Source organism: Bos indicus x Bos taurus, chromosome 20, assembly GCF_003369695.1.
Source record: "Bos indicus x Bos taurus breed Angus x Brahman F1 hybrid chromosome 20, Bos_hybrid_MaternalHap_v2.0, whole genome shotgun sequence".
Classification (NCBI taxonomy): domain Eukaryota; kingdom Metazoa; phylum Chordata; class Mammalia; order Artiodactyla; family Bovidae; genus Bos; species Bos indicus x Bos taurus.
Genome location: NC_040095.1, coordinates 33,271,573 through 33,289,946, shown reverse-complemented (window position 1 = coordinate 33,289,946; position 18,374 = coordinate 33,271,573). Strand labels below are relative to the sequence as shown.

Here is an 18,374-nt window from a genome sequence, read left to right as displayed (position 1 = left end):
TGTTTACCGCCCTCAGTGGGTAATTGCCATAGTACACATAGAAATGCATAATGTCTGCATTAGGAACAATATTGTCTCATACAAGTTGTACATTTCACACCTGCCACATTGTATGTAGTGGTTTTGACTCTTCTGTTCAAACCCCTCTGCTGGTTTTTGATTTTTATTAGAGTGAAACCAAGGCTCTTAATAAGGCTTGGAAGGCACTTCAATCTGCTCTGGGCTATCTCTTGGATCTCAGGACCCACTTCTTTCTCCACCTCAGGGCCTTTGCACATACTGTTTCCCCCTTTGCCTGGAATGTTCTTTCCAGATATCTTTGTGGTTCTCTCTTTCAGAGTTGTGATCCCAGGGGATCTGCGCCCACCTTACTCTTTATTCCCCTCCTTGACTTTGTGTTTCTCACTTATCACTACCTGACATCATATTTATTTGGCTGCTCCATCCACTAGGACGTGAACTCAATGAGGGCAGGCATTTCTATCCTAAGACCCTGGAAAATAGTCTGGCATGTGGTAGATGCACAGGGCACATGAGGTGAATGAATAAGTGACTGAATAAATGAATGAATTGATTGACCAATTCTCATAGCAGCTCTGAGAGGGAGGTTATGCATTTTTTTAAGATGAGGAAATGGATCACATAGTGCACGCACTTCAAGGGGTGCACACAGAATACATCTGATGGACTCAATGCCCTGTTTCTCTCATTTTACCCTACTGCCTCCTTCACCTGGAGAGGACTGCATGGTTCCCTAGGTTTCCCAGAGTTTGAAATGAGATTAGCAGGGGTTGCTTATATACGTGGACCCAGATTTAATGACTGGACAAAGTCTTTTATTTTGCTAGAATGGCTAGACTGTTTGCCCTCCTTGGTAGAGGTGCGTACACAGCTGACTCATTTGAAAATCAACCCAGAATCATCCTTATGTCCCTTGATCAGTCCTCCATATCTATTACCTTTGCTATTTTGGAGGAAATCTTGATCTGGACCTGCACATCATCACATTGCAGCCCTTCCTGCAAATCCTGTAGTCTTTCCACTTCCAGGTGAACACCTGCAGTCAACAAAGGGTGACATGGGAGTTCAAAGAGCTGATAGGGGTTGAGAGGCTGTCTATATTTTAATGTGACACTAATTCAGCTGCTGGATGCCTTTCACAAACGCACGAAAGCCTCTCTGATGAGCATAAGAGCAAACACTGACTGAGGAGTTTCGGCATGCTAAAAGCATGCTAAATACTCTGATCTCATTTATTACTCCTAGAGATCATCTGAGGTTATTTGCAGTTGAGAAAACTGACACAGAGAGATGTAAAGTCATTTGGCCAGGTCATGCAGGGGGTGAAAATGGAAGGTTGGAACTTGAACCCTGGTCTGACACCACTGCCCAGGCTCTTACTACTCTACTCTACTGCTGGCTCTGTTGGAGTTCTATTCTGCAGTCAACTTCTGTTGAGGGGATTGGTAAGGTAACCATTGTAATCATTGAAATTGTGTGATTGTTGATAGTGAAAGTGAAGTCACTCAGTCGTGTCCGACTCTTAGCAACCCCATGGACTGCAGCCTACCAGGCTCCTCCGTCCATGGGATTTTCCAGGCAAGAGTATCGGAGTGGGTTGCCATTGCCTTCTCCGATAGTGACTTGTAAATGCAGACCTCAATGGTGATGATTTTCTGTTTGCTGTCTGGAGTTAGTAATTGGTGGAAACTCACACCTGAATCACTCTCTGGGAGGTAGCTTAGCCTCCTGGGCAGAGGACCTGGGCTCAAAGTCCAGCTTCACTGCCTTCAATTGTCCAAGCAACTGGTAAATTTCTCAACCTCTGATCTATTATCCGCATTAACAACGGACTGAACAACATCCACAAATATTAAGTGGGCATTTAATTCAGTAAAACACTAGTTACTTGTATCCAGTACATATTTAATTTAATGATCATATTCTTTCTCTCTCTCTCTCTCTACCATGTTTATTTGATCAAACAGGAAAAAGAGTTAATGAAAAATGAATATGGGATTACCTGCTAACAAAGAATATTTAAGAACTGGAACTTTGCATGTTTCAAGAAAATAAAAGGACCTAAAGGGAGAAATATAGATCTGATCACCTGAAGAACTATGGACAGAGGTTCCTAACATTGTACAGGAGACAGTGATCAAAACCACCTCCAAGAAAAAGAAATGCAAAAAGGCTAAATGGTTATCTGGGAGGCCTTAAAATAGTTGAGAAAAGAAGAGAAGCAAAAGGCAAATGAGAAAAGGAAAGATATAACTATCTGAATTCAGAGTTCCAAAGAATAGCAAGGAGAGATAAGAAAGTCTTCTTAAGTGAACAATGCAGAGAAATAGAAAACAATAGGATGGGGAAGACTAAAGATCTCTTTAAGGAAATTAGAGATACCAAGGGAACATTTCATGCAAAGATGGGCTCAATAAAGGACAGAAATGGCATGGACCTAACAGAAGCAGAAGATATTACAAGAGGTGGCAAGAATACACAGAACTATACAAAAAAGATCTTCATGACTGAATAACCACGATGGTGTGATCATTCACTTAGAGCCAGACATCTTGGAGTGTGAAGTCAAGTGGGCCTTAGGAAGCATCATTATGAACAAACCTAGTAGAGATGACAGAATCCCAGTTGACCTATTTCAAATTCCAAAAGATGATGCTGTGAAAGTGCTGCACTCAAGGTGCCAGCAAATTTGGAAAACTCAGCAGTGCCCACAGGACTGGAAATGATCAGTTTTCATTCCAATCTCAAAGAAAAGCAATGCCAAAGAATGTTCAAACTACCACACAATTGCACTCATCTCACATGCTAGCAAAGTAATGCTCAAAATTCTCCAAGCTAGGCTTCAACAGTACACGAATCAAGAAGTTCCAGATGTTCAAGCTGGATTTAGAAAAAAACAGAGGAATCAGAGACAAATTGCCAACATCTGTTGGATCACAGAAAAAGCAAGAGAATTCCAGAAAAACATCTAGTGCTTCATTGACTATGCCAAAGCCTTTGACTGTATGGATCACCACAAACTGTGAAAAATTCTTAAAGAGATGGGAATACCAGACCACTCAACTTGCCTCCTGAGAAGCCTGTGTATGCAGGTCAAGAAGCAACAGTTAGAACTGGACATGGAACAACAGACTTGTTCAAAATTGGGAAATCAGTACATCAAGGCTGTATATTGTCACCCTGCTTATTTAGCTTATATGCAGAGTACATCATGGGAAATCCTGGGCTGGATGAAGCACAAGCTGGAATCAAGATTGCTGGGAGAAATATCAATAACATCAGATATGCAGATGACATTATCCTTATGGCAGAAAGCAAAGAGGAACTAAAGAGCCTCTTGATGAAAGTGAAAGAGGAGAATGAAAAAGCTGGCTTAAAACTCAACATTCAAAAAATGAAGATCATGGCATCTGGTCCCCTTACTTCATGGCAAATAGATGGGGAAACAATAGAAACAGTCAGAGACTTTATTTTCTTGGGCTCCAAAATCACTGCAGATGGTGACTGCAGCCATGATAGTAAAAGACACTTGCTCCTTGGAAGAAAAGCTGTGAAAAATCTAGATAGCATATTAAAAAATAGACATTACTTTGCCAACAATGGTCCATATAGTGAAAACCATGGTTTTTCCAGTAGTCATGTATGGATATGAGAGTTGGAACATAAAGAAGACTGATCATTGAAAAAGTGATGCTTTTGAACTGTGGTGTCGGAGAAGACTCTTGAGAATCCCTTGGACTGCAAAGAGATCAAGCCAGTCAATCCTAAAGGAAATCAGTCCTGAATATTCACTGGAAGGACAGATGCTGAAGCTGAAGCTCCAATAATTTGGCCACCTGATGCAAAGAACTGACTCAATGGAAAAGACCCTGGTGCTGGGAAAGATTGAAGGCAGGAGGAGAAGGGGATGACAGAGGACGAGATGGTTGGATGATATCACCAACTCAATAGAGTTTGAGCAAGCTCTAGGAAATGATGAAAGACAGGGAAGCCTGGCATGCTGTAGGCCATGGGGTTGCAAAGAGTTGGACATCAACAACAACAACAACAAATAAAGACCAGGCAGAAGAATAATAGAATCCCTTTCTTCCTATGAGGTCCTTTTGTGGTACATTTCTTGTCTTATTAGAATGGTCCTTTAATTCTCACCCCTTTAATTCATTTTTTTTCTTGCTTTGATAAAATCATACACCCTTCATGAATTCTCTTCCCAAATCCCAAGGGACTGTCAGATCTATTCAGGTTCTGCTGAATAGTTTTTCCCTATTGACTGACTCTATCATCTGCCCTCAACCAAATTCCACCTGTCTTTCACACACTTTTAGCATGCAAATTTAGAATTGTTATATCTCTGTGTCCCAGCACCAGAACAGTGTCTGACACACAAAAAGGCACTCAAATACTTCCCTAGGGGCTTCCTTTGTACCTCGTTGGTGAAGAATCTACCTGCAATGCAGGACACCTGGGTTCGATTCCTGGATTGGGAAGATCCCCTGGAGAAGGGTTAGGCTACCCACTCCAGCATTCTTGCCTGGAGACTTCCTTGGACAGAGGAGCCTGGCAGGCTACAGTCCATGGGGTCGAAAGAGTCAGACACAACTTAGTGGCTAAACCACCTCTTTCACCTTCATCAAGAGGCTTAGTTCCTCTTCGCTCTCTGCTATCAGGGTAGTGTCATCTGTATATCTGAGGTTATTAATATTTCTCCAGGCAATCTAGACTCTTAATTCTACATCTAAAAGAATGAAGAGTCTAGTGTAGGCATGAGCAGCAGCAAGCTGGCTGGGGGATCCTGGCTGCAACTGGTCTGGAGGGAACTGTACACAAGGCAGGTCCCACCTCGGCAAAACATTTGCTGATTTAACCTGGATTTAATCTAAAGGAAGCCCTGAGTGTTGGTTTCAGCCTGATACTGAGGTTTTAAAATTCCTTCTGTTTCCTGACATTTATAGGCATTTACACATTCTGGCAGAGCAGGCAGAGGTCCTGCTATGCAAGCTACAAAAGTCTCCACAAAGTTCTCTCTCTTAGAGAACTCTGAAATTCACGTAGCACCAGGATAATAGTGATTTCCTCTGAAAGAAAACTGTGTGGTAGAAAAAGCTTTGCTAATATGCCCAATTGGTGTGTGGTTTAAATCAGACACTCTGAAAACATTTCACCTGCTTTAACGGATCTTTATGATGCTTTGCTGCTATTATCTTTATTTAAAAAAAAAAAACAAAAAGCAGAGCTACTGAGGAAAAAGGATCTAAGAGAGAGAGATAAATTGTGTGACATAACTCAGAAATGACTGAACTAGGGGAGGAGAAAGAAGGAGAGAGAGGAAGGAGAGAGACAGAGATATACAAAGAGAAAAGCTGAGAAAAATGAAAACAGGTATCTTCTCTGCATCTGTGGGTTTCTCATCCTTCCCTCACCTTTTATAGAGAACAGACCAATAGCCGAACTAGCAGCCGCCTGGCGGATGGAGGGCAGGGTGTCACAGGAGTGAGGAGCCAGGAGGCCAAGGAGTGAGCCGATCTTAAAATTCTCTGGTGCCTGCAGGATAAAGGAGGATCCCGAGGTGATGGGGTGGCTTGATGATGTTTCAGGATAGTCCCAACACTGGATATTAAGTCCTTCTTTCCTCCGTGCAGGTCCTTAGAATAAAATGGAATCTCGGACTTTCCAAGCGGACAGGCAAGCAAAGACAAATGAATCGCTTCACTCCCCGCCTCCAAATCTCCCCCTCCCCCCGCGCCCCCCCACCCCCACCCCGCAACCCCTCAGCCAGCTCCTGCTTGTACTCACAGTGATGAGGGATGGGGCAGACCTCAGGGTGGCTCTCTGAAAAAAACTCCGCCTGGACTGGAGATCCTTCACATGGGAGTTTTGGATTCCAGTGGCCTCCGAAGTCCTTGCTGTTAGCAGGCAATGACATCCACCCATTCTAGGGGCTTACTCACCTCGACATCATTTGTCAGAACTTTTGCGGTGATCTGGAAGGCTCTTTCTCTTTCCCAGTCTTTTTGTGAGACAAGCCACATTCGGAGAAGCTGTTGGTCAAAGAGTAAAAGTGCTTTCCTTCAGTTCAGTTCAGTTCAGTCTCTCAGTCGTGTCCGACTCTTTGCGACCCCATGAACTGCAGCAAGCCAGGTCTCCCTGTCCATCACCAACTCATGGAGTTCACTCAAACTCACATCCATCGAGTCAGTGATGCCATCCAGCCATCTCATCCTGTGTCGTTCACTTTTCCTCCTGCCCTCAATCTTTCCCAGCATCAGGGTCTTTTCAAATGAGTCAGCATCAGGCGGCCAAAGTATTGGAGTTTCAGCTTCAACATCAGTCCTTCCAATGAACACTCAGAACTGATCTCCTTTAGGATGGACTGGTTTGATCTCCTTGGAGTCCAAGGGACTCTCAAGAGTCTTCTCCAACACCACAGTTCAAAAGCATCAATTCTTCGGTGTTCAACTTTCTTCACAGTCCAACTCTCACATCCATACATGATCACTGGAAAAACCATAGCCTTGACTAAATGGACCTTTGTTAGCAAAGTAGTGTCTCTGCTTTTTAATGTGCAGTCTAGGTTGGTCATAACTTTTCTTCCAAGGAGCAAGTGTCTTTTAATTTCATGGCTGCAGTCACCATCTACAGTGACTTTGGAGCCCCCCAAAATAAAGTCTGCCACTGTTTCCCCATCTATTTGCCATGAAGTGATGGGACCGGATGCCATGATCTTCGTTTTCTGAATATTGAGCTTTAAGCCAACGTTTTCACTCTCCTCTTTCACTTTCATCAAGAGGCTCTTTAGTTCCTCTTCACTTTCTGCCATAAGGGTGGTGTCATCTGCATATCTGAGGTTATTGATATTTCTCCTGGCAATCTTGATTCCAGCTTGTGCTTCCTCCAGCCCAGTAGAGGAAGTTAAATAAGCAGGGTGACAATATACAGCCTTGACGTACTCCTTTTCCTATTGGAACCAGTCTATCGTTCCACGTCCAGTTCTAACTGTTGCTTCCTGACCTGCATACAGGTTTCTCAAGAGGCAGGTCAGAGGCTGGTCTGGTATTCCCATCTCTTTCAGAATTTTCCACAGTTTCTTGTGATCCACACAGTCAAAGGCTTTGGCATAGTCAATAAAACAGAAATAGATGTTTTTCTGGAACTCTCCTGCTTTTTCAATGATCCAGCAATGTTGGCAATTTGATCTCTGGTTCCTCTGCCTTTTCTAAAACCAGCTTGAACATCTGAAAGTTCACGTATTGCTGAAGCTTGGCTTGGAGAATTTTGAGCATTACTTTACTAGCGTGTGAGATGAGTGCATTTGTGCAGTAGTTTGAGCATTCTTTGGCATTGCCTTTCTTTGGGATTGGAATGAAAACTGACCTTTTCCAGTCCTGTGGCCACTGCTGAGTTTTCCAAATTTGCTGACACATTGAGTGCAGCACTTTCATAGCATCATCTTTTAGGATGTGAAGTAGCTCAACTGGGATTCCATCACCTCCACTAGCTTTGTTTGTAGTGATGCTTCTAAGGCCCACTTGACTTCACATTCCAGGATGTCTGTCTCTAGATGAGTGATCACACCATTGTGATTATCTGGGTCATGAAGATCTTTTTTGTACAGTTCTTCTGTGTATTCTTGCCACCTCTTCTTAATATCTTCTGCTTCTGTTAGGTCCATACCATTTCTGTCCTTTATTGAGCCCATCTTTGTATGAAATGTTCCCTTGATATCTCTAATTTTCTTGATGAGATCTCTAGTCTTTCGCATTCTATGTTTTCCTCTATTTCTTAGCATTGATCACTTAGGAAGGCTTTCTTATCTCTCCTTGCTATTCTTTGGAACTCTGCATTCAAATCTTTCCTTTTCTCCTTTGCTTTTTGCTTCTCTTCTTTTCACAGCTATTTGTAAGGCCTCCCCAGACAGCCATTTTGGTTTTTTTCATTTCTTTTTCTTGGGGATGTTCTTGATCCCTGTCTTCTGTACTATGTCATGAACCTCTGTCCATAGTTCTTCAGGCACTCTGTCTATCTGATCTAGTCTCTTAAATCTATTTCTCACTTCCACTGTATAATCGTAAAGGAGTTGATTTAGGTCATACCTGAACGGTTTAGTGGTTTTCCCTACTTTCTTCAATTTAAGTCTGAATTTGTCAATAAGGAGTTCATGATCTGAGCCACAGTCAGCTCTCAGTCTTATTTTTGCTGACTGTATTGAGCTTCTCCGTCTTTGGCTGCAAAGAATATAATCAATCTGATTTTGGGGTTGGCCATCTGGTGATGCCCATGTGTAGGGTTTTCTCTTGTGTTGTTGGAAGAGGGTGTTTGCTATAACCAATGCATTCTCTTGGCAAAACTCTATTAGCGTTTGCCCTGTTTCATTCTGTACTCCAAGGCCAAATTTTCCTGTTACTCCAGGTGTTTCTTGACTTCCTACTTTTGCATTCCAGTCCCTTATAATGAAAAGGACATCTTTTTTGGGTGTTAGTTCTAAAAGGTCTTGTAGGTCTTCATAGAACCATTCAACTTCAGCTTCTTCAGTGTTACTTGTGAGGGCATAGACTTGGATTACCGTGATATTGAATGGTTTGCCTTGGAAATGAACAGAGATCATTCTTTCATTTTTGATATTGCACCAAAGTACTGCATGTTGGACTCTTTTGTTGACTATGATGGCTACTGCATTTCTTCTAAGGGATTCCTGTCCACAGTAGTAGATATAATGGTCATCTGAGTTAAATTCACCCATTCCAGTCCATTTTAGTTCTCTGATTCCTAGAACGTTGATGTTCACTCTTGCCATCTTCTGTTTGACCACTTCCAATTTGCCTTGATTCATGGACCTAACATTCCAGGTTCCCATGCAATACTGCTCTTTACAGCATTGGACCTTGCTTCTATCAACAGTCACATCCAGAAGTGGGTGTTGTTTTTGCTTTGGCTCCATCCCTTCATTCTTTCTGAAGTTATTTCTCCACTGATCTCCAGTAGCATATTCTTTCATATTTATCCATTCTCATTCTCTTGCTCTCACTCTGCCTCTTCTGGAATAGGGTGCTGGCCTCCCCACAAACACTGTGTAAGTGGGCTGGCTCTGTGGTGTTGCTGGGGGGCTACGTGGGTCAGGCTAGATGAGTCCCCAGGAGGAGGCAGAGTTTGGAGGGTGACCTGGAGCACAGGTTAGGATCCATGGGACCTACTCACATTGAACATTTCTTGGCAGTCCTCTGCTTTCATGTTATCCCACATCATGGTCCTCAGCAGCTTTCCGAGAGCATCCATGGATCGTTCGTAGAGAAACTGAAATGAAGTGAGTGACAGTGAAGCTGAGAGCACGCGTTCATTCAAGTTCATTCATTCTACCCGGTTCTTCACCCTCCTCCGGCCTCGCCCCCACATACTTGGATGTGCTCCTTGTCTTTGTCCGTCTCGCCCTCATTTCTGAGTTTTTCCAAGGGTGGAAGGGGCAGCAGCCTCCGAATATTCTCCTCAAGAATATTAAGATGGTCATTCAGTGAGAGTTGAGGTTTCAATTTACTGAAATGAGAACCACGTGGAGAAGTGGATATTATATCGCCAAACAACACACATCTCAGTTGAGTTCCAGAGAACTGAGGATCTGAAGGGGCTTGAAGGGGTCAGATGCATTTCTGATGGAAATGCAATGTTGAAGGAGATGGTAACAGGAGTAGAGAAAGATTGGGGACATAAAACCAGACTGTAAGTCTAACTTATTACAGTGATAAACAAACCATCACTTGCTTGGCATTACTTAATCCTTTATTGTATGATCTAACATTTATCTACTTGTTTTCTTCAGCACTCAAGTTATGTGTGTATGTGTGTGTGAGTGACTGAGAGAGAGAAGAGAGATTCTAAGTTTGGAACAGTGAGTTTTATTGATGTCATATGTCCTTTCATGTCATGTGTCATCCCTGATGGCTCAGTCTGGCAAGAATCCGCCTGCAATGCCAGAGACAAAGGGTTGATCCCTGGGTGGGGAAGATCTCCTGGAGAAGGAAAGAGCAACCCACTCCACTATTCTTGCATGGGAAATCCCATGGACAGAGGAGTCTTGTGGGCTACTCCCCATGAAGTTGCAAGAATGGAACACAACTTAGTGACTAAACACCACCTATAAACACAGAGTAAATGACACTGGAACCTTCCTTTTCCTTTCTCACTATCTGACATATAGTATAGACATGAGGATATAAAGAAACCTGGATATAGCTTAGGAACATGTAAGTATTCAGTAAATATGAAAACCTCCATTTGTTATTAGATAAATGTAAGCTAAGACAATACAACACCACTTGTCTGCAACAAAATTAGCAAAAAAATAAAAAATGATGACACTGTCAGAGAAGGGTGAAACTGGTTCTCTTACAGGGCTTCCCTTGTAGCTCAGCTGGTAAAGAATCTGCTTAAGACCTGGGTTTGATCCCTGGTTTGGGAAGATCCTGTGGAGAAGGGAAAGGCTACCCACTCCAGTATTCCAGCCTGGAGAATTCCATGGTCTATAGTCCATGGGGTTGCAAAGAGTCTGACATGACTGATAGATTTTCACTTTCACTTGCACAGAGGAGTAAAAGTCAATAAAGCTGTGACAGCTTTATTGAATGTTAAATGTGTTGATATATAGTGTGCAATCTTCTCATCCTTATTGTCTGGCTGGCTATTTAAAAATATCAACTTATTGAGGCATAATTTATGCACAACAAGCTGCATCCATTTAAAGTGTGCAATCAAATAAATTCCACACTCATGAAACTACCACTATAAGCAATACAGAACATTGCTATCAGTCCCCAGTTTTTCCTGATGCATCTTTGCAATTCATCTATTCCTCCACCTTGGTCCAAGGTAACCACTGATTTGCTTTCTGTCATTAGTCTTCAAGGTCTACAAATGTCCTGTCTATATGAGGGAAGCTGTTAGCTACATGTGGCTATTGAACTCTTGAGTTGTTGCTAGTTTGATTTAAAATACACTGTAATTGTAAAACACACCGGATTTTGAAGATGTGGTATGAAAATCATGTAAGTCATCTTATTAATTCTTTATTTTAAATACATGTTGAAGTAGTATACTGAATATATTAGATTAAAATAATTATTAAAATTAATTTAATGTTTCTTTTTTACATATTTAATAGTGGCTACTAGAAAATTTTAAACAATAAATGTGACCTGTATTATTTCTACTCAACAATGCTGTTCTGGAACCTGGTTAAGTCTTAATTCATCTTCAAGATTTCTTTGCACTTTCTTGAAACCTCTCTTATCTTTATAAATATGGGAACTTGTGCCTTTCCCTTATTTTGCTTCTTACTGAATTTTAGAAAAACTATGTGGATGTGTTTTGAATTCATTTCTCTTTGTTGGCTAAAACTCCTTCAGAGAAAGGTCATATTTTGTTTAACATTGTCCTTTTAGAACCTAGCTCAATGTCTGATACATAGATGCAACTCAATAATATTTATTGAACCAAATTGTCAGCTTTTATAATTAGATGTTCAAAGAACATTTTTTTTGCATGAGGATGTTCATCAAAGTATTACTTACAGGTTTTAAAACAAGAAATAGTTAAATGTAGCAATAGGAGGTTGATTAATAATTGAAGGTAATAATATGAGGCATATCTATGCATCAAGATATCAGGCAGTGATTAAAATAGTTGTTACCTCAACATAATAAAGGCCATATATGAAAACCGTATAAGCTAACATCATGCTTAATGGTGAAAGACTGAAAACTTACCCTCTAAGATCAGGAACAAGACAAAGATGCTACTTCTATTTAACATAATACTGCAAGTCCCAGCCAGAGCAATAGATAAGAAAAATAAATAAAAGCCATCCAGATTGGAAAAGTAAAGTAAAATTATCTCTGTTTGCAGATGACATGATCTTATATATAGAGAATCCTAAAACATCTACAAAAATATTATAACTAATAAACAAATTCTTCAAAGTTGCAGAATACAAAATCAGCACACAAAAATCACTTCCATTTTTATACACTTAAAACAATGAACCATCAAAAAAGTTAGCAATTCCATTTATAATAGCATCAAAAGAATAAAATACTTAGAAATAAACTTAACCAAGAAAGTGAAAGGCTTGTACACCAAAAAACCACAAAATGATGCTGAAGGAAGTTAAGAAGACACAACTGAAGGGAAAGGTGTTTCATATTTAAATTGCAATACTTATGATTGTTAAGATGTCCCTCTAAAGCAGTCTGCAGATTTAATGCAATCCCTATCAGAATCCCAATGATACTTTTTGCAGAAATAGAAAAATCTATCCTAAAATTCACATGGAATCTCAAGGGACCTCAAATACCCAAAACTATTTTGAAAAAGAACAAAGTTGGGGATCTCACACTTTTTGGTTTCAAAACTTGTTACAAAACCACTGTAATCAAAACAGTATAGTGCTGGCATAAACAAACAGACACACAAACCAGTGGAATACAATAGAGGGGCCAGAAATAAACTCTCGTGCATATGGTGAAATGATTTTCAACAAGTGCCAAGACCGTTCAGAGGGGAATAATGTTGCATTTGGCCATGATTACTTGGATATGACACTAAAAGTACAAACAGTGAAAGTACAAATGGACAAATGGACCTACGTCAAAATTAAAAATTTCTGTTCATGAAGGACACAAAGGATAGAGTAAAAAGACAGCCTATGGAATGAGAGAAAATATTTGCAAGTCATATATGTGATAAGGGGTTAATAACCTTATCTAGAGTAGAAAGAATACGAAAAGTATAAAAATATAAAGAACTACAACTCAACAAAAAAAAAGAGAAAGAACTGAGAAAAATGGACAAAGGATCGAATATTTTTCTCAAGAAGATATGCAAACAGGCAATAAGCCTATAAAAAGATGCTCAAAGTCATTAATCATTACTGAAAGGCAACTCAATGCTACAGTGGGACACCATCCTACACCCATTAGAATGGCTACTGTAAAAACAAACAAACAAAAATCAGAAAGTGACGGCAAGGATATGGGAAACTTAGGACACTTGTGTGCTGTTGGTGAACATAAAACAGTGCCCTGCTATAAAGATCAGTGTGGTGGCTCCTCAAAAGATCAAAAACAAGCTTGCCATCTGATCCAACAGGCTGACTCATGAGTATATGCCCAAAATAAATAAAAGTGGGGTCTGGAAGAAATATGTATGTACCTATGTTCATAGCAGCATTATTTACAGTAGCCAAAATGTGAAAACCCTCCAACAGATGAGTGTCCAATAGAGGAATGGATTAACCAAGTATACTATACACATAAAACAGAATATTGCTCTGCCTTCAAAAGGAATGAAATTCTGATACACCCTACAACATGGATGGATCTTGAGGACATTATTCTAAGGAAAATAGGTCAGGCATCAAAAGGCAAATACTAGATGGTGCTAGTGACATGAGCTACCTAAAGCATAAAATTCACAGAGACAGAATATAGAGTGGTATCAGCCAGGGCTGATGGAAGGAGGAAATGAAGAGTTGATTAATGGGTATAGTGCTTCCATTTCTGGAGATTGGTTACACAATCATGTAAAAGTACTTAGCACTACTGAACTGTACACTTAAAGACAGCTAAGGTGATAAACATGTATATTTTACCACAATAAAAATTAATGAAAAATGAATTATGTTTGTGAAGAATTGGTCATAACATGGGAATATATAAGATGAGGGAAAAAAAACAGGATAAAAATTATATGCAGAGCAGAATCTCAGCTCTGTAATCAACATGGACAATTAGGAATAAAGAATTGAAGAAAATATACCAAAATTTTGATAATAGGGTAGGGTTAGGTGTGATTTTTAAAGACTTTCTGCAGTTTCCAAGTTTTAACAGTGAACTTCTATTTCTTTTACTGCAGGGGAAAAGATTATTTTAAAAATGTGCTTAAAATTATCATTTTCTTCAGGCATAGTGCTGCTAACCAAACCTGAGTGTGATTAAGGCTTTCATAAGTTTTTAATGGGAAGATTAAAATTTGCCTATAGGCCAAGAGAAATTATTTTTGCACAGAAATTTCAGTCCTCATATATCAATAAATCTGACTTTTATAAGCAGCTTGCTAGTCCCTGTCAGTCATCAAATGATCAGGCTTTCAGTCAATTCTGTCACTTTGGAAAAAGAAAAAGCTCCCATTTGAAATAACCTATTGATGAATTGGGCTTCCCAGGTGGCACTAGTGGTAAAAGAACCCACCTGCCAATGCAGGAGACGTAAGAGACGTGGGTTTGATCCCTGGGTTGGGAAGATACCTTGAAGGAGGGCATGGCAACCCACTCCAGTGTTCTTGCCTGGAGAATCCCAGGGACAGGGGAGCCTGGTGGGCTGCCGTCTATGGGGTCACACAGAGTCAGACACGACTGAAGCAACTTAGGTAACATGCACGCATTGATGAACGGTGTCCTTTTTGTGATGGTGCACTAGAGTCTGCACTTATCAATGGCAGTTGATCAGAATGAGTATATGCGGAGGAAATTTTTTTTTTCAATGAGAAGAAACAAAAAATTCTCTACCTGAGGTATCTGATGGCAATTAAGGCTTTCCACCGAATAGGGCTGGCCAAGGAATCCAGAGGTTCATCCCTGATGAAGTCCTGCAACACAGACAAGGCGGTGAACCGTCTCAGGGAGGACTAGGGGAGTTTCTAGATGCACTGAGGTGGAAGCCTCATTGGACTGTTGGGTGCCCTCAGGCAGAACCATGGCAAAATTCTGTTCTTAGGGATTGGCAAGTTTTACCCACTTAAAAAAAAAAGACAACTTGCTCTCTTGGTAATTAACTTCTCAGGATCTTGCCCATGTCCTTTGCACACTCACCAGCATGTAACCTAGCAGCACCTCCTTGTAGGAGAACTTGAACGTCTCATCCTCAGCATCCTGGACAGCAATACCAATCTCTGTGATACTTCTGGTAAAACTCATCTGCAGATCCATGTCCTAAAGGAAAATGACTCACAGTGCAAGCCAGAGTCTTAGGCACTGAACCTGGTTCTACAAATGTTTGACCTACGGTTGAAATATGTGCCCAGACAGCAGTGGCACCGTGCTTCTTCTGCCATTTTCACCTTAGTCTCAGATCCAAGTTGCAGGGTTTCTTAACCCCGACCTCTGCCATGGACTGCAGATTCTCTAGAACAGTGGTTTTCAAACATTTCTGACCAGAATCAAAATAGGAAACAGTTTACAAATCCATCTGGTACTTACATGAACTATATATATATATATATATATGTGTGTGTGTGTGTGTATATATATATATATAAAATGCATGTATAATGTGGTGTTGGAGAAGACTCTCGAGAGTCCCTTGGACTGCAAGGAGACCCAACCAGTCAATCCTAAAGGAAATCAGTTCTGAATGTTCATTGGAAGGACTGATGCTAAAGCTGAAGCTCCAGTACTTTGGCACCTGATACGAAAAACTGACTCAATGGAAAAAACCCTGGTGCTGGGAAAGATTGAAGGCAGGAGGAGAAGGGGATGACAGAGGATGAGATGGTTGGATGGCATCACCGATGCGATGGACATGAGTTTGAGTAAGCTCCGGGAGTTGGTGATGGACAGGGAAGCCTGGTGTGCTGCAGTCCATGGGGTCGCAAAGAGTTGGACATGACTGAGTGGCTGAACTGAACATGTATATAATACATGATGTATTATGTATACATATATATATGTATATAATACATGATGTATTATATATAATATATATTATATAATATATAATTATATATATAGATATATAAAACCATGATTTATCAACCTGCCTGCAACTTGGATCTGAGACTAAGGTGAAAATGCCAAAAGAAGCACAGTGTCATTGCTGTCTGGGCACATATTTCAACCATAGGTCAATATAATATATATTATGTATATAATATATATATATATATAAAATACAACTGAAATAAAAGTTTTGTGATACTTAATGCTATATATAGTCATTTTTCTTTCTATTTTTTACATTATGAAAGTATGATAACACATTTATAGGAGACTTGGAAAATACAGAACACAGTTACATACAGTTTCACCATATATCACAATTATTTTTTAAGTAGAAAAATTATGATTTTTAGTTGGAGTTTCAATATCAAACTCTCAAAAATTATCTTTTATTCCTCTTTTATTTTATTACAAAAAGTTACTGGTTGTGATTTATTAGATATATTAAATTGATTTCCTGATCTACTGGTGGGTCACAACTCACAGTTCTAAGAACACTGTTCTGGTTTACAGGTAACTTTCAAACCACCTAGAACCAAATACAGTTCCTTGTTCTGTCTTAAATTAGGCTTGGGAATCCTGACTTCAGAATTGGATTAATTAGTTAAAATTTGGGATTCTTTCCTGTGGAATCAAATCAAGAGAACATTTATGCTTACTGTACTTTCAGGGAGCATAATTTGTATTCAGATATATTTATACTCAAACACAGGTATTCAGGTATATCAAATATATCACCTACCTTGTTCGCCACAGACATGCCCAGAACCTGAAAAAAATCAGAAGGAAAGGCAGATACTAGAGCAGCAGTCAGAGTTCTTTCACCCCAACCAAAGAACCACGCATCAACCTGAAGGACAACAGTGAGGCAGGGTGTTCAGCTTTTCCAAGTGGTGGGGGCTGTTCCCTCCCTCCCTCAGTTTCAAAGGGACACCTGTGTATTGGTGGATTCTTTGCCATGGATGAATCATGACTAAGCTACAAAAGGCAGCACAAAGATTTCAAGCCTTTGGATTTCAGGCTTCTCATTTTAAAAAGGCTCTATCAGACCTTGGTAAGAAAAAGGGCACAAAAGCTCTTGGAAGAAAGAGCAATGAAAACTTATAAAATGAAAGTTAATGTAGCAGCTGATTTTGGAACTGAGATATAGTCAGTTCTCTGACAATGCCTGTGTTGAAAATGCAAATTTGTTACAATGAAATTGATGTATGAGGGGATACTTTTAGCGTATTCTGAATTTTGAGTTTGCTTATGTGCAGTTTTGTCTATGAGGGCAAAAAGGTGAACCAGATGAACTGAGCCTGAGGAAGACTTGCACATACACCACAGACATCATCAGCTGCCTCTGTTTACTGTGTGTGATGAGCTGCTCTCACCCAAATCCGGCATTACAGCTGTCTGTCGGATTTCAGATATCCCTCCTTCCCACCACCGTTTCATAATAGCTCATAAATTGTGCAGTTGAATTCAGGGGTTTTTTAAGGAAAATTTCCATCATTTTTTAGTAGTATTTATCTACTTACTGTTTTTAAAATTACTTTTGAAAATTAAATTCTTGTTGTTTTTTTTTAAACTGTATCATTGATGGGGTTGTTGAATATTGTACCACTCATCCCATTTCCCCCATAATCCCTGTGGTTTTTCCTGTATTCTCTTGTGCAAAAGTTGCATTTTAGCAGAATTGACTTACCTTAAAGTGTAGTGATCCTTATCTAAAACATCTTTATCTCCTTTCTATTTTATTGTTACCAAAACTTTCCTCAGTGATGGACTTAATAGTAATATAAAATACCTTCTTAAACTATGTTTTCAGTTCTCATCATTATTTATCAAATTTCCGGTGTGTAGCATCAGATTCACATTTAGAATCTGTCTAAAATGACAGATTCAGTGATCCATCCCTGAAGACTGATTCATTGTTGTTGTTCAGTCACTAAGTCATGTCCAACTCTTTGCGACCCCATGGACTACAGCACGCCAGGCTTCCTGTCCTACACCATCTCCTGGAGTTTGCTCAAATTCTTGTCCATTGAGTCCATGATGCTCTCTAACCATCTCATCCTCTGCTGCCTCCTCCTTTTGCCTTCATCTTTCCCAACAACAGGGTCCTGGCCAATGAGTTGGCTCTTCGCATCAGGTGACCAAAGTATTGGAGCTTCAGTTTCAGAATCTGTCCTTCTAATGAACATTCAGGACTGATTTCCTTTATGACTGACTGGTTTGATATCCTGCAGTCCAAAGGACTCTCAAGAGTCTTCTCCAATACCATAGTTCAAAAGCATCAATTCTTTGGTGCTCAGCTTTCTTTATGGTCCAACTCTCACATCCATACATGACTACTGGAAAAACCATATCTTTGACTAGACGTACCTTTGTTGGCAAAGTAATGTCTCTGCTTTTTAATATGCTGTCTAGGTTGGTCATAGATTTTCTTCCAAGGAGCAAATGTCTTTTAATTTCATGGCTACAGTCACCATCTGCAGTGATTTTGGAGCCCAAGAAAAGAAAGTCTCACTGTTTCCATTGTTTTCCCATCTATTTGCCATGAAGTAATGGGACCAGATGCCATGATCTTGAATGTTGAGTTTTAAGCCAG

At 40.1% G+C, this 18,374-nt stretch overlaps 1 protein-coding gene across 1 annotated transcript in view; it reads right to left on the bottom strand.

Annotated features, from left to right (window-relative positions):
• Window positions 1–18,374, bottom strand: part of MROH2B (maestro heat like repeat family member 2B) — a 72,892-nt gene that overhangs the window by 17,087 nt on the left and 37,431 nt on the right. The window contains exons 22-29 of the mRNA XM_027520296.1: window positions 16,521–16,547; window positions 14,873–14,992; window positions 14,570–14,649; window positions 9,411–9,546; window positions 9,214–9,309; window positions 5,970–6,059; window positions 5,442–5,562; window positions 960–1,057 (exon numbers count right to left, since the gene is read on the bottom strand). Of these exons, the coding sequence (XP_027376097.1) occupies window positions 960–1,057; window positions 5,442–5,562; window positions 5,970–6,059; window positions 9,214–9,309; window positions 9,411–9,546; window positions 14,570–14,649; window positions 14,873–14,992; window positions 16,521–16,547 (768 nt within the window). The remainder of the gene's footprint in view (window positions 1–959; window positions 1,058–5,441; window positions 5,563–5,969; window positions 6,060–9,213; window positions 9,310–9,410; window positions 9,547–14,569; window positions 14,650–14,872; window positions 14,993–16,520; window positions 16,548–18,374) is intronic.